This window comes from Lepus europaeus, chromosome 8 (genome assembly GCF_033115175.1).
Source record: "Lepus europaeus isolate LE1 chromosome 8, mLepTim1.pri, whole genome shotgun sequence".
Taxonomy (NCBI): domain Eukaryota; kingdom Metazoa; phylum Chordata; class Mammalia; order Lagomorpha; family Leporidae; genus Lepus; species Lepus europaeus.
Window position 1 is genome coordinate 17,375,159 of NC_084834.1, and position 25,546 is coordinate 17,400,704.

Genomic DNA, 25,546 nt, shown 5'->3' on the forward strand with positions numbered 1-25,546 from the left:
GGGTTGGCACAATACATTATTTAAAATGACCTGGAAGAAGCTCCTGGCTCCTGGCTTCCGTCTGGCCCAGCCCTGGCCTTTGGGGCCATCTAGGAAGTAAATCGATGGATGAAGACTCTCTCTCTCTCTCTCTCTCTCCCCCCCCCCCTCTCCCTCTCTCTCCCTCTCTCTCCCTTTCTCTCCCTCTCTCACCCCCCTCTCTTTCCCTCTCTCTCTTTCTCTCCCTCTTTCCCCCTCTCTCCCCTCCTCTCTCTGTAACTCTGACTTTCAAAATAAAATAAGTCTTTAAAAATTAAAAAAAAAAATAACTACACAGGTAATACAAAAGGCAATAGAAATGTAGTTTTTGGCTTTCTTAAGATTTATTTTATGTACTTGAAAGGCAAAGTTAGAGACAGACACATCTTCCATTTGCTGGTTCACTCTCCAAATGCTGGAACAGCCTAGGCTGGGCCAGGCTGAAGCCAGAAGCCTGGAACTCCATCCTGGTCTCCCATGTGGGTGAAGCGGTCCGCAGTACTTGGGCCATTTTCCACTGCTCTCCCAGGTGCACTAGCAGGGAGCTGGATCAGAAGTGGAGCAGCCAGGACTCAAATCAGCATTTTGAAATGGGGTGCTACTATCACAGGCAGCAGCTTAATCTGCTTCGCCACAATGCTGGCCCAATAAATATATTTTTTGTTTGTGCTTTTATTTCTGTTGATTTAAAATTTTCAAATGATGTATTGCATAAAACAGTAGCTATAAATCTGTGTTGATGGACACAATGTATAAAGATGTAATTTTTAATATGATAACAGCATGGAGAAGGGAAAAAAACAGAACAAATTTTTTTTTTATTAAGTGAAAATACATGTTTCTTCGAGAAAAAAATAGAAAATCTGACTACACTTAGATTAAGTAAACTGATTTAACTAAAAAAGAAAAGAAATACTTCCTGCAAAGAAAAGCCAGGCCCAAACATCTTCATTGCTGATTTTCCCAACTTGTTCAGGTCAAGAATACAACAATGGTCTCACTCTATTCAACACTGAACTGAGGGTTCTAGCCGGGAAAGTTGGGGGAGAAAAAGAAATAAAAGGCATCCAGATTAGAAAGGCAGGAGTAAAACACCTCTGTTCATGGCTGAAATATTGTCTTCTATATAGAAAATTATAAGGGATAATAGAAAACACTGTTAGAGCTAATTAACAATTCAGCAAGCTTGTGGGATACAAGATTGATATACAAAACATTAATTGTGTTTATATATACTAACAATGAACAATCAAGATGAAATGAAGAAAACCATTCTAATTGAAATAGCATCAAAAAGAATAAAATGTGTAGGAAAAAATGTAACAAAAGAAGTGTGAGACTTTTACATTGAGAACTGTAACGCTTTAAATCATGGAAAGGATTTAAAGAAGGCCTAGATAAACGAAAGACACCTGGTTCGTGGTTGAGATGGCAATGCTCGTTCAGCTGATTGAACACAATTGCTGCCAAAATCCAGGGCCGGGCAGTGTTTAAGACACCGCCTGTGCTCCCACATCCTCTAACCCAGCGTATCTGGGTTCCCACCCGGCTCTGCTTTCAATTCCCGTTTCCTGCCAGTGTGCACCCTGAGAGGCAGCTGTGATGGCTCAAGTCATTGGGTCCCGGCCACCCATGTGGAGACCTGGATTGAGTTCCAGGCTTCAGGCTTCTGGCTTCTGCCTCAGCTGTTGCAAGCGTTTAAAGAGTGAACCAGTAGATGAAGATCTCTGTCTCTGTCTCTCTTTCTGCTTTCAAATAAAAAATGCATAAATAAGTAAACAATCCAAACCAGGTTTTTTTTTTTCTTTTTTCTAGAAATGATAGGATGATAGTCAAATTTACATGGAAATGCAAGGGACCCAAAATAGCCAAATCAGTCCAGAAAATGGAAATGAAGTTGGAGATGACCTAGTTCCCAATTTCAAAACTTACTATAAAATCATAGTAATCACGACTAAGGCACTGGCATAAGAGTCCACATATAAATCAATGGGATAAAATTGAGAGGCCAGAAATAAACTCATCCATTTATTGATTTTTCCAACAAGTGTGAGTTACATGGGGGGGGGGGGGGATTATGTGTTCAAGGAAAGTTCTAGGGCGGCTGGACATCCACACCAAAGAAGCAAAAGTTGCCTTCTATATTTGGTGTGTTTTCGACTCCATATACAAAGCTTGGATAGAAATCAATTCAAGGCCTAAACATGAGGGCTGTGACTATAAGGCTCTTAGATGTGAATCTTTATGACCTTGGGTTAGACAATGGTTTCTTCTATAGGACATAGAATAAAAGTAGGTAAATTGAACTTCATCAGAATTACAAACTTTGATGCTACAGTGACACTGAACAGACAGCTACAAGATGGGGCAGAATTTTCAAATGATAACCTGTCAGAGCCCTGCGTGCAGAATACAGAGGGAACATTTATAACTCAGAGGTAGAAGGACACATCACTCAATTTATAAAAGGACTGAAGATTTGAATGGATGTCTCTCCAAGGATGAAATACAAGCGGCCAATAAACATGAGAGAAGGTGGTCAACATCTTCTGTCTTCGGGGGCATGCAAATGCACCCCACAGCACCAGGATGGCTGCAGTCCACAGCCAATCAGCCATCAATGAGATGTGGAGACATTGGAACGCTTGTCCACTGCTGGTGTTAACAGAAAACGGTGCAGCCAGTGTATAAACCCATTAGCAGTTCCCCAAATGGTTAAGCATAGACTTTTTGTCTGACCTAGCTAGCTGTTCTTTTCCTGGGTGTGTACCCAAAAGAAGTAAAAACAGCTGTTGGAACATAACTGAACGTTCAATGTTCATGTCTGCACACTATCCAAAAGGTAGAAACAGCCCACATGGCCACCAACTTATAAATGGATTGACAAAATGCTCCAGTATCTATACAATGAAATATTCAGCCACAACAAAAGCGTGAAATACTCATACGTGCCTTCCCGGACCACAGCAGAGAGCTGGACTGGAAGAGGAGCAACCGGGGCAGAATCGGCGCCCCAACCGGGACTAGAACCCCGGGGTGCCGGCGCCGCAGGTGAAGGATTAGCCTAGTGAGCCGCGGCGCTGGCCCAGAGAGTGTCTTCTATGCTGTTGTGTGTCCTGCCAAGGTGGGCTTGCTTTTACACTGTGGACCTGAATGAGTGCAAGGCTGCATTGTAGCTCATTGAGGACCAAGAGGAAAGGGCCCAGCACCCACTGTGTGCCGGGAGCAGTGTTGGGTGGCTCGCTGCAGCCCTTGGAAGGAAAGACCCAAGTGCTGGTATACAATAAGAAAGGGCAGGGACAATCAAGCGTGCCTCAGGGTGGAGGTCCAGAAAGGAGCTGGGAATTGCGCGTGCAGATCTGCAGGGCAAGGAGACACTGCACGGGCATGAGCTGAGCCTGGGGACAGCGGCTGCTGAAGGGAACCCGCTGGCAGAGGTGAAGCACTGTGGCCTCTGGAGGCAGTGGCCTGAGGCTGGCGCACACCTCTGTGTTTGCTGCCCTGCACCTGTGGTGGGTGAGCCCGGTGGGGGACAGGGATGGAGGACCGCCTTCGTGGGTTGCCCTGTTCAGTCACTCTCCGCACCTTGCATAGCACGGGCACAGAGGGGCTTTCTGGCTGGTCACATTGCACCCTACTTTTTTTGACAGGCAGAGTTAGACAGAAAGAGACAGAGAGAAAGGTCTTCCTTTTCTGTTGGTTCACCCCCCAAATGGCCGCTACAGCCGGTGTGCTGCACCTATCCGAAGCCAGGAGCCAGGTGCTTCCTCCTGGTCTCCCGTGCAGTGCACCCTACATTTTTTAAAAAAAAATATTCTATATATTTGACAGAGAGGGGGAGAGAAAGAGCTCTCAACTGCTGGTTCACTCCCCAAAGGCCCACCCTGGCTGGGGTGAAGCTGGGAAGTGGGAGCTCAATCCACGTCCTCCTTGGGAGCAGCAGGAATCCAATTACTGGAGCCATCACTACTGCTTCCTAGGATGCACACTAACAGAGAACTGGAGTCAGGAGCAGGAGATGGGACTCGAACCCTGGTACTCGGATCTAGGATGCAGGCATTCTGACCGGCATCTTAAACAATAGGCCAAATGCCCGCCCCTTACCCTTCCATTTTCCAGCAAAAACTCCACTGGGGAGGCCTCATGCCAGACTCATGGTGCATCTGTGCATCAGCACATTAGTTTGGTACCTGCCGAAGCCGGCTTTGGCTCATTCAAGACAAAAGTCCACGCACGCAGTGAAAAAGAAGAGGCAGTCTGGGTACGAGCCTGGAGCTTGGTGAACTCTGCTTAGCTGAGGTCCGCACGGCAGCCACTGTGTGCTGTGTGCTTTCCTGATGGCCGGTACCTGGTTTCCACGTGAAGTTAGGGAGCACTGGAGAAGCAAAGGGAGTTCCTAAAAACTCGCTAAAGGAGGCTTCTGTAAACTCAGAATTCAGCTTCTAAAGTGCCTGCTATGGGATACTGGATGGCAACTTGCTTGGCTTACTCACTGTCTTCAGTTCATAAATGATTTAGATACGTAAGGCTATGATATTGAAAATTGAAAATTGTTCGTTGAAGGGGCTGGCCTTGTTTGCACAGTGGGTTAAGCCACTGTTTGCAGAGCCGGCATCCTGTATGAGCACTTCCAACCCAGCTCCCTGCTAACGTACCTGGGAAGGCAACAGAAGTTGGCCCAAATCCTTAGGCCCCTGCCGCCCATATGGGAGGCCTAGATGGAGTTCTGGGTTCCTCGCTTTGGTTTGGCCCAGCCTGAGCCATTGCAGCCATTCGGGAAGTGAGCTAGTGGGTGGAAGATCTCTTTCTCTATCCCTCTCTCTCCCTGTCTTTATGCCTTTAAAATAAATAAATAAACCTTATTTTAAAAAATTATACATTAGGGCTGGTGCCGTGGCTCAGTTAATCCTCTGCCTGTGGCGCTGGCATCCCATATGGGCGCCAGGTTCTAGTCCCGATTGCTCCTCTTCCAGTCCAGCTCTCTGCTGTGGCCCGGGAAGGCAGTGGAGGATGGCCCAGGTCCTTGGGCCCTGCACCCACATGGGAGACCAGGAGGAAGCACCTGGCTCCTGGCTTCGGATCAGCGCATCACCGGCCGTAGTGGCCACTTGGGGGGTGAACCAACAGAGGGAAGACCTTTCTCTCTGTCTCTCTCTCTCACTGTCTATAACTCTACCTGTCAAATAAAACAGATTATACATTAGATATAATACCTGTCTCTATGTAAGTGTTCCAAGATTGTGTTGAGTAAAGGGCTATTGTGGGAGGCATCACATGTCGAGAATTTCCTTGCAATGGTTTGAAAACATCTGTATTGGAGTAAATCATATTAGACGGCACTGTCTTTTACCAGTTTTTTAACGCAGCAGTTCTGGGAATGCAGCTCAGTTAGGGAAATGAAATCGCAGTGGCAACAGTCTCTTCCTCGGGTCGCTGTGACCTCCCAGAAAAATGAGTACATGCAGCAGAGGAGTCCCCGTGCCCCCGGTTCAGTGATAGAAAAGAAAGGGATTGAGTGGGAAATTCATGAGCTGCAAGTCAGTCATTTGTGCTGAGCTGTGTCTGTCGCTTTGCACGGCCCTACTGCCTACACAGTGGAGTTGGGGTCACTCTGCCCTGGGACCTGAGTACCTGTGTGCAGTGAACCTTGGGTGGGGATGAAGATGAAGATGATACACTGGTGTGGGGCCTGCTGGCCCGCAGGTGCCAGGCCTTCTGCATCCTTCTGTGTCCTGGGCCCTGGAGCCCATGTGGCTGGTGCTGAGTTGGGGGGAGGAGAGCCATCCACGGCCAAGTGCAGAGGGTTGGATGGTGCTGATTACTCCCGTTTGCAAAAGGGGGGAAGGCAAGGATGCTACGCTGGTATCTCCCGCCCTTTCTCAGCAGGGAGTGCTTGTTCAGCGTCAGGGGCCCTTCTTGGTGGCAAGAGTGGAGAAGGAGTTGTTCTCCCGGATCACAGAGAGCCTGGAGTTGAGGAATCAGCAGGGAAGGTGGTGCCTTGCCCATCAGCAGGTGCACTCACAGCTGAGCACAGGGACCTGGCGGCCACACCCTGGGTGGTTGGATGATGAAGGAAACTGTGAACTGGAACAGGTGCAGCCCAGTCAGTGGTGTCTCTGTCCTTAGACCGCCCATGCCCAGCTCCCTGTCCAGGGCCTGGTGGGCTGTCAGGGCATCAGAGCAAAGCAGGTGTGTGTCCAGCCTGCCAGGCCAGCAGTCACCATGTGTGGCCCCACTGACTCGGGTTGCTTGGGAGGGATGGGCAGGCAGGGGCTGCAGGTGGCAGGCATGCACAGACCCCAGGGGTCACCTGTGGACACAGACACACTAGAGTGGGCTTGAAGTGGGATTGGGCGCCACCACGGATGTAACAGGGGTGGCCTCATCCTTGTGGACAGGTTGGGGGAAAACGATGGGGAGCAAACTGCCTCTTGCATTCGGGCCACAGGGAGGCCTGTGGACGATGCCCGCGTTGTTACCTGTTCATCTCAGGTGTCTCCGGCAGGCCTCACAGGTGGCTTGCCTTGGATTGAGAGCCAGAGGCTGGTCTCTTTTTTCAGTCATTGCAAAACTTACCTCCTTTGGGGCCCTCCGTCCTCCTTCCCCCTCCCCATCCCCCACACTGCAGGGACAGCTGACTTCCCCAGGGACAGCTGACGACTGAGCCAGGACCCAGGTGGTATCAAGCTCAAAATTCAGGAGGCTCTTCCAGGAGATTTCCAGGATCTATCATCAGAGATTTTCAATATAAAAAAATCCGTCTGAACAACAGCAAACATCCTTCTGCTAACAGAAGGGGAATATGGTTCTGTAACCTGCGTGTTAAAGGAACCACAACTCCAGGAACCCCCCACCCTACCCAAGAGCCCACAGTCCATCCGCTTAGATGTGCCAATCACTTATATAAGTTAAGCCACGCCGTTATTGTTAAGTAAGAACGCCGGAAGCGACTGTTCTCCTGGAGTCTCTCCTGGGAGCAACACACCCCAGCGTAGAGGTGGGCGTTTTGAGACTTTGGGGTTTTTCAAGTTCCCTGAATGAAGGTGCTACGAGACAACAGGTGCCCACAGTTCTCGTCACACCCTGTTGATGGTGAGTGACAGGCAGGCCCTCAGCTGGGCAGGGCAAGGATTGGCAATTTAATCCCTACAGCTCAGGCCAGCTTTGGAGGGGCTTTGTGCGCAGAGCAGGCTGCTCCACTTAGGTGCTGAGTGAGTGCTCGGTGCCCTCTCACACGTGGTACCGTCTGTCCACCGCTCCCACCGCAGCTACAGGCTCGTCCTGTCCTGAACACCGTTCCACTGTTTCTAACCCTTCCGGCGTTCTGACTTAACAATAACGGCGTGGCTTAACTTATATAAGTGATTGGCACATCTAAGCGGATGGACTGTGGGCTCTTGGGTAGGGTGGGGGGTTCCTGGAGTTGTGGTTCCTTTAACACGCAGGTTACAGAACCATATTCCCCTTCTGTTAGCAGAAGGATGTTTGCTGTTGTTCAGACGGATTTTTTTATATTGAAAATCTCTGATGATAGATCCTGGAAATCTCCTGGAAGAGCCTCCTGAATTTTGAGCTTGATACCACCTGGGTCCTGGCTCCGCTGTCCCTGGGGAAGTCAGCTGTCCCTGCAGTGTGGGGGATGGGGAGGGGGAAGGAGGACAGAGGGCCCCAAAGGAGGTAAGTTTTGCAATGACTGAAAAAAGAGACCAGCCTCTGGCTCTCAATCCAAGGCAAGCCACCTGTGAGGCCTGCCGGAGACACCTGAGATGAACAGGTAACAACGCGGGCATCGCCCACAGGTGCAGCTGCCCAGCAGGGCAGGGAGAGCTGGGCTGCACGGGCTCGCAGGGGCAGGGAGGTTAAGGAAGCTGACTGCCGGGCCTTGCACCACCTGGGTACCCGGGGTCCAGGAAGGGGCCACTGTGCTGCAGTGGCTCAGACGTAGGGCTGGAAGGTTCTGGAGCACACCTCCCATGCCACACCAGGGCCACCACACCCTGAAAGACAAGATCAAGACAACGTCCTGCACGGGGTAGAGAATCCTACCTCGTGGAAGGTAGGGTCGATGCCAAGGCAGTCACAGAAAAGTCGAATCCAGGGACCACTGAGATTTCAAATATAAGAAGTGAGTTTGAACAGTAGCCAAAAGGAGAGCAGTGAACTCTATAACAGTTTGAATTAAAGGAAGTGACTGATTCTGAACAGGCTAGCGGCAGAGCAAGGGGCCAGGTCCTCTGTGTGTTCACGCGTTTGCCCTCCAACATCTGCTGAACACCTGTGTGGGGACAGGCAGGCTCCTAGCCCAGTGCCCTCCCCGGAGTGAGGCTGCCTGCCCTGATCCAACTGTGAAAGGCCAGCCTGGCACCAGGCTCAGGCAGGGTTGGGACCGCAGATCCCCAGGGCGAGAAGCCAAGTGTGGGGCGATGACAGTGACCTTGAGGGAGCAGAGCTGGTGTGTCTGACGAAGCTGCCAGACAGCAACACAGCCTGGCGCTCGAGACTTGACGACGCTGTGTTTGTGTCGACCTCTGCCCGAGACAGCGCCTGCAGTACAGACTTTTAAACATGGAAACAAGCTTCTGCCCCTTTGGGAGACATCAAGATGGAACAGGAGTTGGGGAGTGCAGGGAGGAGAGGAGGGGCGGCATGGGCAAGAAAGGGGGTCCCAGCTGGTGGCAGAGCATCCCTGTCCTACTGGTGCTGAGTGAATTCTTGCACCTTTGGCTCAAGACCTGCCCCACTCCCCCAGGATGCTGCGATTCCTGGGACGAACAGCAAACAGAACTCGCCTCTCGGCTCCGTCCCCGCTGCCCTGGGAATCCTGGCCTGCTCGCATTGGCTGGTGCTCTGTTCACTAGTGACTGTGAGACAGCTAAGGTTGGGGGGTGCTTTTCCTGTTCTGCAGATGAAGGTGTACGGACACCAGTGGACCTGGCCAGGTCCCATAGCCGCGAGGCCACGTGTGCCTTCTCCTCCTATGCTGTGCTGTGCTCACTGCTTGCCTGGCGGGTGGGCAGGGGATCCGAGTCTCAGTCTGCTTGGGCGACAGGTTGACCTCAGGAGCGTTTTGCCTGGCTCCTTGTTTTGATTGAAGGGTGGGCCCGTTCCAGGGTGATTCTCTGTCTCTGGCTCAGGCAGCCTGAAGACTTCCTGGATTGTGTTCCTGGTCTTTGCTGGGTCAGGCTTTCTCCACCGCTAGAAAGGACAGCTCAGCCTGCAGCGTGGGGACATGGCCAGGTGCCACGACTTCCCTAGGCGTTCCTGGGACCTTTCACCGCAGGGGGTTTCTAGCAAGTGTGGATCCTCCTGCAACAGCCTGGGTGCTCTCCGGTCAGAGAAGAGATGCGGCCAGAGCCTGGGGGCCCTGGTAGTGCATTTCTCGGGACCCTTCCGGCCTGGGAGGCGGGGACCCACGAGTGACGGTCACCTGGTCTTTCCTCCTAGAGCTGCCAACTTCAGGAACTTCACCTTCATCCAGCTGAACGGGGAGTTCTCCCGGGGCAAGGGCCTGGACGTGGGAGCCCGCTTCTGGAAGGGGAGCAACGTCCTGCTGTTCTTCTGCGACGTCGACATCTACTTCACGTCGGAGTTTCTCAACACGTGCAGGCTGAACACGCAGCCAGGTGCGGCGCCCTGCCCCCCGCCCCCACCTGCCAGGCTTCACTCCGATGTCCCATGTCGCAGCTGGCCCGAGTTCAGAGAACTCTCTGCCCCCACGGCAGAGAAAAGAAAAATCGTGTCTTTGATTTCCCCTTTGTTGCCTCCCCCAAAAGCCCATTAGCCCCACTTTGCTTCCAGGGCCCCTTGCCCGAGTCCATGTCCCTGGCTCCTGTTCCGGGTTCGGCTTTGGTGAATATCTATAGATATTCTATAGATATAGAAAGCTCCCCGGCAGGACACAGAGCCCTGGGGGGATAGGGGCAGGGGCAAGCAGGCAGGCAGGGGTGGACTCTGTGGCCAGAAGTAACCCCTAGCCTAGAAGTCATCGGCACAGCCTGGTCCCAGGCTGCGCTGGCCCCAGCTGATCAATCCTGGCAGGGCCATGGCAGTGCTAAAACACAGGAATTCTGTGTAAAATTGGTAAAGAGCAGCGGCCCTGGGCGCTCTCAGTGGACTGCTGCTGCCCAAGCCACCCCAGCCTCGCAGGAAACCCCGAGACTGCCAGGAACCAGTGCCTGAAGGGTTAATGTGGCCAGAACTGGGGCCCCGGAGCTCTCCTATCCACTCCCATTGCGTGTCGCCCAGGGCCGGGCCTCTGGTGGGGAGTGTTTTGCGCGATCTTGCACCAGGCGCTCAGAGCTGCTGTCTCTTCTCGAGCTGTGTGGAGGAGCAGCAGGGCGATGTGGCTGTGTCAGTGCATGCTCGGGGACAAGTCTGAGAGTGGACTGGGTGCTCTAAGTGTGTGTCTGCCTTCTGCTTTGCAGGCAAGAAGGTGTTTTACCCAGTCCTGTTCAGCCAGTACAACCCTGGCATCATCTACGGCCATCACGACGCGGTTCCTCCCTTGGAACAGCAGCTGGTGAGTGGTGCCCGCAGCTGCCTTCGGGCGGCTGTTCCCGTCCGTCCTGCAGGGGCGCCTGATGGTGAGCAGAGGGGAGTGGAAATCCATGGGTCGGTTGTGTTGGGGCGTTTTCCTGGTCCTGGAGTCTGGCAGCCCTCCTGGCTGCCTGCGCCCTGTTCATTGAGAGTAGGAAATAAGTAAATGGGAAAAGGATCTTGCGGGAAGGTAATTTCACACCTTCGTGGTTTTCTTCTCTGGTTTGGGGAAGCTGGTGTTCCTGCACTGATGAGGGAAGCACATTGGCTCCATTATTAGAAAATCCTGCAGAGAGGGGATGTTTAAGAGCACTTCCCAACGTTCACCAAAGGGGCTGGCGCTGTGGCGTAGTAGGTTAATTCGCCACCTGTGACCTTGGCATCCCATATGGGCTCCGGTTCCTGTCCCAGCTGCTCCATTTCCAATCCAGCTCCCTGCTAATGCCCTAGGAAAGCAGCAGAAGATGGCCCAGGCCCTTAGACCCCTGCACTCATGTAGGGGGCAGCAAGAAGCTCTTGGCTGCTTTAGCCATCTGGGGAATGAACCAGTGAATGGAAGATCTCTCTCTCTGTCTCTCTCTCTCTCTCTCTTTCTCCCTCTCTCTCTGTCTTCCCCTCTCTCTCCGTAACTCTGACTTTCAAATAAATAAACCCTTTTCAGGTTCTGACGGCATAGGGGATGGACGGTGCAGGCACACAGCCCCCCGGGGTCCCGCAGGCCAGGCTGTGTGTGTCACTGCAGAGTTAGAGTATAGCCAGAAGAGGCCCTGTCCCCCTGGCACCACGGCCTGAGATGCAATTTCCTGGTATTGTTGCCAGGATGGACAGGGGAGGCCCCGACCCCTAAGCTGGGATCTTTCGCTGCAGGGAGGTTAGCTGGGTCCTAGCTCAGGCTGAATCGTTGGTGGCAAAGCCCCCCCAGGCTTGGAGGAAGGAGATCGGCTGAGTGAGGGCAATGGCACCGAGTCTCCCACGCGTCTATGCAGTGGGTGAGCAAGCTGCACCTTGGAGAAAACTCAGGTTCTGTGAGGTGCTTCTGTGTTGAAGCTTCCAAAAGTGACAGAACCTTCAGTCACCTCCCATGTCCCTTCACCTGCGCAGCCCTGGCGAGTCTCTCAGCCCCGGTACCCCAGACAGACTACAGCTGTGGAGGGACCAGGTGCCCGTCTGTGCATCACACGTAACGACCGCATGAGATTTTCGTCCACCTGTGAGCACTGTCACTCCCACCACCCACCAGGACAGAACGCCTTGTTTGCTTTTCCCTAAGGTTGTGAGTGTCCTAATAGGATTTGAAGAGCAAATGGGATACCGGCTCTGTGTTTCAGCTAGGCAGAACAAAATCCCTCTGGTTTAAATACAGCCCTTTTTACACCTGACATCCAACGTGATGGGTGTCTCTGCTTCAGCCTCATCAAGACCCAGTTTGCTCGCAAGGAATCCTGTTCATTTCACAGATCTGAAGTTTGATCCTTTCATTCTCATTCCTGCCGAGAAGCAGGTGCTGAGGGAAGGCCGGGAACACACAGGGGAGCAGGATTCTGATGCCCGCCAAGGTCAAGGCACAGAGTCCCCAGTCCACGGCTGCGGCCTCTGCACCCCGGACTCCTCCTGGAGCCCCGCGGTCAGCTGCTTGAGAGAGCCGGGTTCATGCAGTCTGGGGGCACACGGCAGAGGGTTCCCCGTCCCTTGGAGGTGTGCTAACTGGACAGAGCCACGGGCCAGGAGCTCACGGAGGAGCCGGAAGCACCGACACAGTGTCGCCTGCTCCTCAGACCTGGTTTGTGAGCACTCCCCACTGTCCCTTCTTTCAGTAGGGGTGGCGCGACTCAGCCCGGATAGCACAGGCAGCTCGTGCCAGCGCCCCGGGGCCCAAGCCAGGATTTCCTTCCTCTCGAACATTGCAAATAGACTTGCTGAGGATACACGTGACAGCTGACGTATAAAAGAGACGGCCTGACAGAAGCTCCCGACAGGCCATCGCACTGCGGAAATTCACATGATGGGGACAGGAAGTGTGGTGCTGAGACATGAAGTAAAAATACACGCGAGCAGTCAGCCCAGTGGTTAAGATGCCCGTGTTCCACACTGGTGTCCCCGGGTTCGATTCCCGCCTCCGGCTCCGCTTATGCAGGCCCTGGGAGGAAGCAGTGACAGCTTGAATGGTTGAATCCCTGCTGTGCATCAGAAAGACCTGGGTGGAGTTCCTGGCTCCTGGCCCCTCAGCCCTGGCCCGGTCCCCACTGTTGCAGGCACTTAAGGAGTGAACCAGCAAATGGGAACACTCTTTCTCCCCACCTCTCTCTCTCTCTCTCTCTCTCTCTCTGCCTCTCACATGAGTAAGAAATTATAAATAAATAAATACAAATAAAAATGATGATTGGAGATGGCTACATTAGGAGAGCCATGCTACGGAGGCTGCGTCTGGCTCAGACGTTATGTAGACATAAATAAATCCTTGGCCGGCTTCCCTGGGACACACCAGTATCTAAGGTGAAGAGAGGACACAGCTCCCAATGCAGCCATAATAAAAGTTACCGATGCAAACAACAGGCAGCTTTTCGCAGCAGCCGGGCAAATGTGACCTCGTGAGTCAGGGTCTGAGTTACTACCTCCCAGGTGCCCATGGCCGCCATCATCCAACGACATTGGCCTACAGGGAGAGCAGGAAACCAGCTGAATTCTTTGGTGTGTCTGTTGTGACTGCTTGTCTCTGCACCTTTGGCTGCAGACCAGCAGTAAGAGGGAAAGCGAGAGGTTTCTTCCCGATGTTTAACTTTTTCAAGTTCAAAGCCACAAGATGATGGTCGCCGATGCTTCAATGTGGATGCATCTCACGGAGAAAAGATTGACTGTAAACCAAATAGCCATCCTGGGGACCTGGCCCCCGCCCCCGCAGGCCTTGCCAGGTCCCCGCAGGAGGCTCCTCCCACCTGTCTTTAGGCTCCACCCCTCTCCAGCCTTCCCTTCTCCCCCAGCCAGAGCTGTGGTTCTGAAACAGGTGACTTCCACCTGGTAAAAGGCTCTCACGGCGTAAAGCCAGCGGCTCTCCGAAAGGAGAAAGCCTGCTGTGGTATTTGCCGATCTCAGCAGTCTAGGTCCTCCCACGGGGCCTGCGTAGGCTACCATGTGACGTCACAGAACCCGGGCGGGGGAAGAGAGTTGCACGGGGCCTCGCAGCTGGTCCCAGCTGACTCACATGTAGTGCTGCCAGCCCTGGTTCTCTCTCGGGATTCCTCCTCCTCCACGAATGGATTCTAAAGGACATGTCTGTGAACCCCAAACCGGCTGCACAGACACTCCTGCCCGCCTTGCTGGCGGTGAGCGTCTCCCCGGGCTGTGGTCCCACTACGGGCATCGGCCCCTTCTCCCAGTTCCCTGGCAGCATCGGGTGCATGGACCCTGCCTGTCTCTTCACCCTGACAGCTGTGCCCCACTGCCCACGTGGGCAGAGCGCGCCAGCTTTGTCCCCTCCATCTCTGCCGTCCTGGAGGAAGTGCCTTGCCACCAACCCGCATTTCAGCTTAAATGCGTTTAAATCACTTCCCGTGTTTCCTTGAAGTTCATGTGTATTGATTCAGGAAGCACAAACACACTGGGAACCAAAATTAACATGCACAGAGGCCACTCACGGGGCTTTCCCCAGCCTGGCACGGTGCCTGCATCACCTCCTGTAGTCCTCACTCCACAGGTGAGGAAGGGGAGTGGCTGGCTCAGCCCGCATCACCTCCTGTAGTCCTCACTCCACAGGTGAGGAAGGGGGGTGGCTGGCTGGCTCAGCCCGCATCACCTCCTGTAGTCCTCACTCCACAGGTGAGGAAGGGGAGTGGCTGGCCCAGCCCGCATCACCTCCTGTAGTCCTCACTCCACAGGTGAGGAAGGGGAGTGGCTGGCTCAGCCCACCTCACCTCCTGTAGTCCTCACTCCACAGGTGAGGAAGGGGGGTGGCTGGCCCAGCCCGCATCACCTCCTGTAGTCCTCACTCCACAGGTGAGGAAGGGGGGTGGCTGGCTCAGCCCGCATCACCTCCTGTAGTCCTCACTCCACAGGTGAGGAAGGGGAGTGGCTGGCCCAGCCCGCATCACCTCCTGTAGCCCTCACTCCACAGGTGAGGAAGGGGGGTGGCTGGCTGGCTCAGCCCGCATCACCTCCTGTAGTCCTCACTCCACAGGTGAGGAAGGGGGGTGGCTGGCTGGCTCAGCCCGCATCACCTCCTGTAGTCCTCACTCCACAGGTGAGGAAGGGGGGTGGCTGGCTGGCTCAGCCCGCATCAGCTCCTGTAGTCCTCACTCCACAGGTGAGGAAGGGGAGTGGCTGGCTGGCTCAGCCCCCTGCAGCAGAGGCAGTTACTCAAGGGCTGTGCGGGCAGGGACACATCCCCCGGCTCAGGGTGCTTCAAAGTTTGGGATCCGGGGTTTCTGGAGGCGAGAGAACCCGGATGCTTCTTTGTCCAGTATGGCAGCCCCAGAAGACACAACTCTTTGAAGGTTTTATTTATTTGAGGCCAATATGAAGCCAGGAGCTTCCTCTGGGTCCCCCACACTGGTGCAGGGACCCAAGCACTTGGGCCATCTTCCACTGCTTTCCCGGGCACACTATAGGGAGCTGGATCAGAAGCAGAGCAGCCAGGACTTGAACTGGCGCCCACATGGGATGCTGGCACCACAGGCGGTGGCAGCTTAACCCACTATGCCACGGTGCCAGCCCTATGACACAACTCATTTTTGCAGATCTTGGTAAGAGTAGCCTGTTGCAAAGTGAGTTGATGCACATCAGGGAGGACATGGCGTTTGAGCCCATGCCCTAGCACATACTTGGGGAGCTCTGGCCCCAGCATCCATTGCTGGGGAAATGGAATTGTCGCAGCCCTGCTGAGGTTGGGCTAGGCTCAGCTCCAACTGGCGGGGCAGTCTTGGGCAGGTCATTCTCCCTCGGTGCAAGGGTCCCCAGAATAGGACATGCCACCTTGCTGGGGTGCCCTTCAGTGTGCTCCCAAGCCCTTAGCATCCCCCCCATGCTAAGAGGGGTGGGTGTAGCACAGGTCAGGGGTCCCCGCGGCCCCGTGTCAGGAGCTGCTACTGCATTTGCACGGCCCAGCGCAAGATGAAGACACAAGGCCATGTTGGTTTCAGGGTGGTGACAGCAGCATATGGGGCTTCTAAATGTGGCGCCCCCTGAGCTGGCCGGGGGCACAGGCATTCCCGGAGAAGGCGAGGCGGGCGGGATGCAGCCTCTGTCCTGGGAGACGTCATCATTCGATGTAGAGGAAGCGCTCTGCTGGAGTATTTGTTAGTTATTTTATTAGAGACTCCAGATTGCTTCTCGGGCAGCCGGCCAAGTCGGCACCATTAAAGCAGACAGGCACTGCCGCCTCCTCGGCTCCCTGTGCACCTGCACGCAGCCGCCTGCCTTCGTCTCTGGGGAGAGGTGCCGGTCTGTGCAGTGTGTTTTGGTCCTAATAGAACACACCCACCAACCCCACCCCTGCCCCATCAGGTGCATGGCCCTTGGAGCCGTGGCTCTGCAAACATCCTGCAGGAGAGCTGGCCCGGCCTGACAGTGGCGGGTGCCCTGCGGGGCTCTGCAGAGAGCTCAGATGGGGAGCCAGCTAAAAAGAACAAGGGTCTCCCCCTGAAGTGGACCTGTGGGGCTTTTAGCCCAGATCTGGAATCGCTCTGCTCCCCACTCATGCATCAGTGAAGCACTTATTGAGCACCTTCTGTATACTGGGCAGTGTTCTGTGTGCGGGTGTGACAGCTATGAAGGCATCCAAGGCCTTGAGCTGATGGTGGTGGTGAGTGGAGGCTGCCAGCAATGAGAACGGCAGGTGCATCAGCAAGGCCATTTCAGAGATCAGGAGTGTCACAGAGAATCAAAACCAGGGTGACCACGCCGAGGCCACATGGCGATCAGGAGGGGCAGGGGCACCCCTGTGAGCAGGGGGACGTGGGAGCAGAGCTGGGTGGTGAGCAGACAATGGTGAGCCAGGCAGGAGGAAGCGCAGGAGTCCAGCCTGGGAACCGGGGGCACTTGGGGGCAGGAAGCAGGGTTGTTAATTGCAGGGAGAATGAGAGGCAGGGGCTGGGACAGGGTTTTCTTTTTCTCCTTTTTTTTTTTTAAAAAAAGATTTTATTTGTTTACTTGAAAGAGTTACAGAGAGGCAGAGGCAAAGAAAGAGAGAGAGGTCTTCCATCCACTGGTTCACTCCCCAGATGCCTGCAATGGCCGGAGCTGCGCCAATCCGAAGCCAAGAGCCAGGAGCTTCTTCTGGGTCTCCCATGCAGGTGCAGGGGCCCAAGGCCTTGGGCCATCTTCTACTGCTTTCCCAGGCCATAACAGAGAGCTGGATCAGAAGTGGAGCAGCCGGGACTTGAACCAGCACCCATGTGGGATGCTGGCACTATAGGCGGAGGCTTTACCCGCTACACCACAGCGCCGGCCCCTGAGACAGGGTTTTCAGTGGGAACGATGCTAGATGGGAGGGAGGCCTGAGAGCACTCGCTCACCATCTGCTCACGTGGGATCCCTTCTTAGGCTCAGCACCACTGTGGGGGCAGAACCTCACACTGGCAAGCTCCACCTTGGCCCGGAGCTCTGTGCTGTGCCACCTGATCAGTTTCTGCAGAGAACCCAGAGAGTGGCCTTTTGTATATGACTTGTTGACTTTGGAAGCACCTTTCTAGGGGCAAGCGTTTGGCCTAGCAGTTAAGACACTGTATCCTCCGTCGGAGCACCTTGGCTCCTGTCTCAGCTCTGGCTCAGCTCCCACTTCCAGCTTCCTGCTAGTGCACACCTGCTGACACTAGGCTGGAGAGGATGACAAGTCAGTTAGGTCCCTGCCACCCTCGTGGGAGGACTGGGTTGAGTTTCTAGCTCCAAACTTTGGCCTGCCCTACCCCTAACTGTTGTGGGCATTTGGGGAACAAACTATGGGATGGGCGCTATCTGGCTCTCAATTAATTAATTAAAAACAAACAAAATGAGACTTTAGTAAACGTTTCCATCACCAGCCCGCCAGGTCAGGCCACTTCCGGTGAGGCTGCCTCCCCATGTTGAGCCTCATCAGGCCCTCCTTCCACCCGGCTCAGCGTCCTGGGTCGGCTTCGTCTTAACGATTCCCCTGGTCGGTCTTCCCAAGCCCTGAGTTCTCTTGCCCGTCTGGAGCTTCCTCTTTAACACACCACGTGGACCTCTGCTCTTAGACTCCCTGTTCCTGTTCAGAGTCCCGGTGTGTGTCTCGGCCAGCACAAGGGGGCACTGTGCCATTAATAGCAGCGGAAATGGTGGGCCTGGTAAGGCAGGGGTGGGAAAAATCCAATTAGGAAAATGACCCTGGAGATTTCTCTGGCTTTTGTAGCTGCAGAGGCTGCCGGTTGATCCTAACAGAATGGCAGCATCATTTTGGGGGTCCCATCCCACAGCCCTGTTCGGGAAGCAGATATTGGGGATGTACCCTGTGACCACCTGGGCCCTCCTTGTCTTCCTTGGGCAGGCTTTCTGTCTCTCAACAGCTCCACGTGGGTGACGTCTCCCTGGAGTTCAGAATGAAAATAATATAGCCTCACAGGTTACAGCATAAAGGAATTTTAAGATTTGTCAGCCCTTTTGCAAATCATGCATGGACTGTTCATGCTGTTTGAGCAAAATGGAATTACAAGATAAGTTTAGGTTGGTGCAAAAAACGTTGAAATCCATGCATACGAGAATTTTTCAAAAAGTTCATGGAAAATTCACATTAGGGAAAACCTGTGCACAGATTTCAAAAAAGGTTCTGTACCTACACTTATCTTTTAATTCCTTTTTTTTTTTTTTTTTTTTTTTTTTTTGGTAAATTTTCTGAAGCTTCCTGCTATGCGAAATCGAACACAGGCTGTGGTGAGACTTTGGGAGGGTGCAGTAATGGCAATAGGATAGACATGTGGATGTTAGGGCTGGAAGAGACCTAAGGGGTGACTCAGCTCAGCCCCCTCATTTTATGGGAGAAAGAAGCTGGAAGCAGGGGGAGAAAGGCCACAAGCGGTCAGCTTGGGGCAGACCTCTGGCACTCCCGGTCTGTACTGTTTCCAATTAGTGGTGGACAGAGCCAGGTGTCCAGACAGAAAATGCAGACATCCAAGGACTTGGGACCTGTTGCACCCCCTACTTCCCCACCCCCTGTCCCTTCCCTTGGGCAGGCAACTTCCCTTCATCTACACACTCAAGTGAACTGCAAGAACCAATCATGAATAGCCCAAAGATCCCCAAAGCAAGGTCAGAAGTGCGGCATAGCCGGGGAAGCCATCACTTGTGATACCGGCATCCTGTATCCAAAGTGCTGGGTGAAGCCCCGGCTGCTCCACTTCTGATCCAGCTCCCTGCTAATGAGCCTGGGAAAGCAGCCAAGGACAGCCTAAGTGCTTGGGCCCCTGCACCCATGTGGGAGACCCAAGATGGAGCTCCTGGCTCCTGCCTTGAGCTTGGCTCAGCCCCAGCAGTTGTGTCCATTTAGGGAGTGAACCGGCAGATAGAATATTTGTGTCTCCTCCTCTCTGTCTCTCTCATTCTGCCTTTCAAATAAATAATTAAACCTTAAAAAAATTCTCAAAACCATTTCCAGGTTTACCTTGGTCCAGAAAGATAGGAAGTTCTGGCAGTGTCTCGCTGTGTGTGCCAACGTGTACCTGCACGGGGAGGGCCTGCACTGGGCCGGCTCCTGCCACTGCAGAGGCACTGGCTGCTTGGATGGCCTCTCGCAGCCGTGCCGGCCTGCAGGGGCAGCCTGGTTTCCACACAGTGCGAGGGTGACGCCTGGGCACTCTCCCAACCCTGCCCTACCCTGTTCTTCACAGGCCAGCAGGAGCCGGGCAGCTGGGATCGCACTGCAGCCTCCCCAGGGCCTCCCATCGGTGGCCTCCGCCGGGGCTGCTGGATTCTGAGTAGCTCCCTCTGCTTTTCTCAGCTTCGTGAGCCCTTTGCTGGCTCCCTGCTGGCCTGGGTGAGGGGCCCAGGCCTCGACGTCCCGCTGGTGCTGGGATCGGGCCAGACACCTAGGTGGCTTTTCCAGAGCTTTGTTGGGAAACTTACTCTCCAGGTTTGCTTTTGATTGTGTGTGCGTGTACATATGCATGTGTATGTGCAAGCCTACACCCTAGAAACATTCCAGCTGCAGGTGCCAAGAATCACAAGGCCCCGCCTGGGGACTGGTGAGTGTACTGTGCTCCCGCCTGCGCAGGCTCACATCCACCCAGGGCCTGGCTGCTGGTCAGGCTGTGCCATGAACCGTGCTCGCGTGGCGTGTGCCGCGCACCGTGTGCCCACCCCATCTCGCCCCCCAGTGACCGTACTTTCCTTGCAGGTCATCAAAAAGGAGACTGGATTTTGGAGAGACTTCGGGTTTGGGATGACCTGTCAGTACCGGTCAGACTTCATCAACATAGGTAAGCCAGGCCTGCGCCTCTGCTGCCACCCAGAGGCCACGGCTGCCCCAGCCTGGAGGGCTGGAGGGGATCCCCGGGGTCTCCGAGGAGCCCCAGGGCAGAGGAGGTGCCGCCTCCCTATAAACGTCCTTCCTGTGCCATGGACTCATGGCTGGACTGAGAGGGATGGGGGGAAGAGGGAAGGGGCGGCGCCTTGGGCCCCATCCCCACCAACACCTCTGCCACCCCAGAGGAGCACACGGTCCAGGGCCAGAAGGCTGCTCTCTGCTGGGTCCGGGGGCGCCTCCTTCCAGCGAGCCCAGGCTGCAGACGTCCTGGGTCTCTGGTCAGCCACGAGGGAGCTGGCGCCAGTCAAGACCCAGGCTTCTCTCTGCTGAGCCTTCAAAGTGCCACGTGTTACCTCAAGCCCGGAGCGTGCAATTGTCAGCACATGCGGATGGACACATAGACACACATATTTACACAGACGTGCACACGTGCTGCCATGCATGCACATGTACATACTCACACAAATGCGCTCATGTGCTGTCGTGTAGACACATGCACACAGAGACACATACACTCACATAAATGTGCACATGTACTGTGATGTGTACACATGCACAGTGTCATACATACATGTGTGTATCATGTACACATGTACAAGTATACATGTAAGACATGCGCACACAGACACACACTCACAAATGTGCACATGTACTGTGATGTTTACACATGCACACTGTCATGCATCATATGTGTGCATCATGTACATATGTACAAGTATACATGTAAGACATGCACACATATCCACATACACTCACAAATGTGCACAAGCAGAGCCATGCAGGCATGCATGCTCTCGTGTATACATATATGTACACATTCACATAGAGGTGCACACACATGTATGTACATGTGCACAGACGTGTGTGTACATGTGTGTACATGCACAGTCATCTATCCATGCACGCCATCATGCATACCCATGTACATCTGCATGTGCACACCAGTGGGTTTGCAGAGCCCGAGAAGGGAGGCTGTCGGGTGTCAGGGGAGATGCCAGGCTCCCAGAGGCAAAGGGCCCTGGCCCAGCAGTGGGGGGAGAACGGAGGGCTCTGAGCTCCTTGGGAGACCCACACCATCCCCTGTGGTGGTCCTTCCTCACGCACCTCTGAAGAGTACAATTCTGGATTGCACGTGACTGGAGTAAGAATGAACCTTGAGCTCAGGTTCAGGGGTCAGGGTGCACCCAGAGCCAGAATGGAGCAGGGAGGGCCCCCACATGGTCATTCCCACTCAGGTCCAACTCAGAGCTTCTTCCTGCAAGACCGGGAGTGGGAGCAGCTGCAGGTTGTTTTTGTCCAGAGATGAGGTAGACCACAGACACCACAGGACCTCCAGGAAGTCACTGGGCTCAGAATAAAAACCGAGCACTTGAAGTCAGGGCCTACAGGGCAGTCTCTGTGGGCTGCCTGCTGTGCAGACACCCAGCAACCAGTGAAGAGAAGCATTCCTACCTAGACAGTGAAGTGCCAACCAGACTTCCAGAACCGAAATGTCAAAGATTGCCATTGCAGAAAAATAACTGTGTCCTCGCTCTTTGTTCAGGAAAAGACTCTCTAAAAAAGATTTATTTAGGGGCCAACACTGTGGCATAGTGGGCTAAGCCTCCCCCTGCAGTGCCAGCATCCCATGTGGGTGCCAGTTCAAGTCCCAGCTGCTCCACTTCTGATCCAGCTCTCTGTTATGGCCTGGGAAAGCAGTAGAAGATGGGCCAAGTCCTTGGGCCCCCCCAGAAGAAGCTCTTGGCTCCTGGCTGTGGTTCGGCCCAAATGGCCATTGCAGCCATTTGGAGAGCAAACCAGCAGATGGAAGACCTCTCTGTCTCTGCCTCTCTCTGTCTGTAACTCTGCCCCTCAAGTAAATAATGAAAATCTTTAAATTTTTTTTCAAAAAAACTAATTTATTGTATTTGAAAGGAAGAGTTACAGACAGTAGGGGAGAGAGTGTAAGTTGAGTCACCTTGTATCCTCTGGTTCATTGGGCTGGGCCAGGCCAAAGCCAAGAGCCAGGAGCTTTAACCATGGTCGCTCATGTGGGTGCAGGGGCCCAAGCAATTGAGCCATCCTCTGCTGCTTTCGCAGGTGCATTAACAGAGAGCTGGATTGGAAGTGGAGCAGCCGGGACTCAAACTGGCGCACATATAGGATGCCAGTATTACAGGGGCAGCTTAACTTGCTGTGCCACAACACCAGCCCCCAAAAAGATTGTTATATTTTTATTAATTTCTTCATTTGAAAGGGAGACAGAGAGCTCCTGTCTGCTAATTCTCTCCCCAAACAGATACAGCAGCCAGGAGTAGGCCGGGCCAAAGCCTGGGGCTGGAAACTGCACCCAGGTCCCCCCTGCAGGTGACAGGAACCCAATGACTTGAGCCATCACTACTGCCTCCCGCGTACCATCAGCAGGAGACTGGAGTCGGGAGCCAGAGCTGGGTTATGAACATGGAACACTGGCATTTTAACAGGTGTCTTTACCTCCAGGCTAAATACCCACCCCAGAAGGTTATTTTGTGATGATGTGTGTGTTTATCCCATTTGGATTTATAGCATTTACATGGGAGTCTCCTGACCTCGGAAGTAGCTACAACCAAATATGGGGGCCCTACAGGCTGGAGAGGGTGTTCTGTCTCCGGGAGAGCCCGGGGGTCCCATTTAGACCCCATCCGTTGCCATCTTTTCCGATCTGCAAGTGTCCGACTTGAGCACCTTGTGCTTAATCGGTAAATTACAAGGACGGCGAGGATAACAAGCCAGCCACTTCCAGCCGAGCGCTGCCCCTCGCATCACTGTATTTACTTATTTATGTATTTGAAAGTCAGAGTTACACAGAGAGAGAAGGAGAGGCAGAGAGTGAGAGAGAGAGAGAGAGAGAGAGAGAGAGAGGTCTTGCATCTGCTGGTTCATCCTCCCCCCCAACTGGCCGCAATGGAGCCGCGCCGATCCAAAGGCAGGAGCCAGGAGCTTCTTCCAGGTCTCCCATGCGGGTGCAGGGGCCCAAGCACTTAGGCCATCCTCCACTGCTTTCCCAGGCCATGGCAGAGAGCTGGGACTCAAACCGGCGCCCATATGGAATGCCGGCACTGCGGGCGGTGGCTTAGCCCACTATGCCACAGTGCCGGCCCCTCGCATCACTATCTCTTTCAGTTCTGACACCTACTTCATGTGCAGGTCTTTTAAAAAGAACTCAAATTCAAGAGAGGTTAAATAAATAACTAAATCTTAAAAAATAAAAAAAGAATGAGGTAGCCATGTCCAAACAGAAACCCAAGAATCTGCATTTAGAAGTGTCCAGGTGGTGACTCCGGTCCTGAAGCCAGGGCTGTCCCTTCGCTGTGAAGAGTGCCCGGCAGGTGTGTGGAGTCCATAGCAGGTGTTTGGTCTCCAAGAGCTGGTGCTGCCTGCCACGCAGGCCTCCTCTGGCCCCACTCTGGTGACTTGGAGGGACGCTGAGGCACCCCCACCCCCTCCCACACCCCACAAGCACCTCAGCAGTGCCGTCTCCCCTGACAGGTGGCTTCGACCTGGACATCAAGGGCTGGGGCGGCGAGGACGTGCACCTGTACCGCAAGTACCTGCACAGCAACCTCATCGTGGTGCGGACGCCCGTGCGTGGGCTCTTCCACCTCTGGCACGAGAAGCGCTGCGTGGACGAGCTGACCCCGGAGCAGTACAAGATGTGCATGCAGTCCAAGGCCATGAACGAGGCGTCCCACGGGCAGCTGGGCATGCTGGTCTTCAGGCACGAGATCGAGGCCCACCTGCGCAAGCAGAAACACAAGACGGGCAGCAAGAAGACTTGAGCAAGGTTTTCTGCTGCTTTCTCCTTCCTGCGAATTCTTCCCGGCGTGGCTTGCAGCCAGGAAGGGACTTCACGGAGGCGACAGAGGCCAGGAGGAGAGAGCCTCCGATTTCTCAGTGCCTGCTGGGCTGCGTGCGACGGGAACCAAAGCTCCGCCCTGCCGGCCCCAGGAGCCCAGATGCCGCACGCCAGGCACCTGACAGGCACACTGCAGGATGACGCGGGGGTCGCCATGGTGTTGACGACAAGAGAGCGGATTGCTGCGGTCGCTGACATACTCAGGGGGAGGGCCAGTTGTGCAGAGGGCCCATGAGGGCGGAAGGCAAGCAAGCGGGGCCGGGGTTTGCAGGGGTCCTACCAGGTCACAAAGCAGCCGCGGAGACGCCCTCGGCGCGGTCCCCGTGAGGACCACGAAAGAGGCCACGGGTGTTGTGTCCTTGCCACGCCGAGATGAGCCAACCCGAAGCCATCTCGCTCCTCTTCTCAGCTGTTAACCGCCTCCTTTCGTTTATTTTAAAATGCACTTTTTGTTTCTTTTTCGCTTGTGAGTTATAGCTGCTTATTTAATTGCCAATTTGCAGACCTTAACCAAGAGAGCACCTGTTAGCATCCGCTTTATGTCGCGTAAGAAGGTGCAGGTGCGTTGCTGGGATTCCTGTTTTGGAGCATCAGATGGACACCACAGCTGAGCCCCCACAGGCGTCCCTGGGTGTCAGAGCCCTGGGCGCGAGGAAAGCTTGGTGTAGGGAGGGAGAGAGATAGAGAGAGGGAGAGAGAGAGACCCTTTATCAGAAGGGCATCTCAGAGGAGGCGCACGGGGACACTGGAGTGGAGACGCAGAAGGAGACGCCCTCACACTGGCCGCATTTTGATCTTGAGAAATCAGAAAACACACGCTCTCCCCCAGGAGAGATGGGGACCCGTTTCTTACCTGTTTAAATAAACCAAAGTGTATATGAGAACCAAACAAGCTCTTTTTTCAAAGCAGGGTGCTCTTCTTGGCTTCCGGCTTCCACAAGAGGAAATGCAGGAGAAAATATATTTTGTGGAAGATCCATCTGCCTGCCAGAGGCCAGCCGGATGGGCATTTTTGCTACCTGTTCACCCACCCCGAGCTCGGTGGAAGTAACTTTACCTATTTTTTAAAATGAAGCCGTTCAATTCAATCACCAAGACGCTTCAGATAACTGCATTTTATTACAGTCTGAAAGTATTTTTGAAAATAAATATGGTTAACATTGAGTGGTTTCCACATTCATGTGAAAATTATTTATTTATTAGCCAGCACCAGATGCATGAGCTAATTATCTCTCGCGTCCTTGCCTTCTGTTTGCTAACAGAAAACTCCCTGTTTCAAAGCTTCGAGAACATGCAAGCTGTTGATGTGGGGGATGGGTAGGGGAGAAAGGCATTGTATTGATTTGTGCCGGTAGTTCATAAGATTTCATTAAAACCCAAGACATGGATGCAAGGTGGCATTGCAGAGCTAATAAAATATGAGTTGTGGATTTGCTTTCTTGCAGTGAGAATGCCATGGCGTGTGTCTTCGGAGCAGAGTTTTGTGTATGACCCAGGGTTTACTGCACCGTGGCACTGCCCGACCTTCGGGGCTGTGTTACGCTGAGCTGGGGGTCGTCCCGTGCCCCGGGGACTAATTCAGCCACTGCCTATGCGATGCCAGGGGCACCTCCCCCACCCCAGCCTTGATGCCAGAGTGCCACCTGTCTCTGCCA

At 53.9% G+C, this 25,546-nt stretch overlaps 1 protein-coding gene across 1 annotated transcript in view; it reads left to right on the plus strand.

Moving 5' to 3' along the window:
* CSGALNACT1 (chondroitin sulfate N-acetylgalactosaminyltransferase 1) overlaps positions 1-25,316 on the plus strand; it is a 318,818-nt gene extending 293,502 nt beyond the window's left edge. The window contains exons 6-9 of the mRNA XM_062199429.1: positions 9,463-9,641; positions 10,443-10,537; positions 19,889-19,970; positions 23,525-25,316. Of these exons, the coding sequence (XP_062055413.1) occupies positions 9,463-9,641; positions 10,443-10,537; positions 19,889-19,970; positions 23,525-23,814 (646 nt within the window). The 3' untranslated portion in view covers positions 23,815-25,316. The remainder of the gene's footprint in view (positions 1-9,462; positions 9,642-10,442; positions 10,538-19,888; positions 19,971-23,524) is intronic.
* The last annotated feature ends 230 nt before the right edge of the window (positions 25,317-25,546 follow it).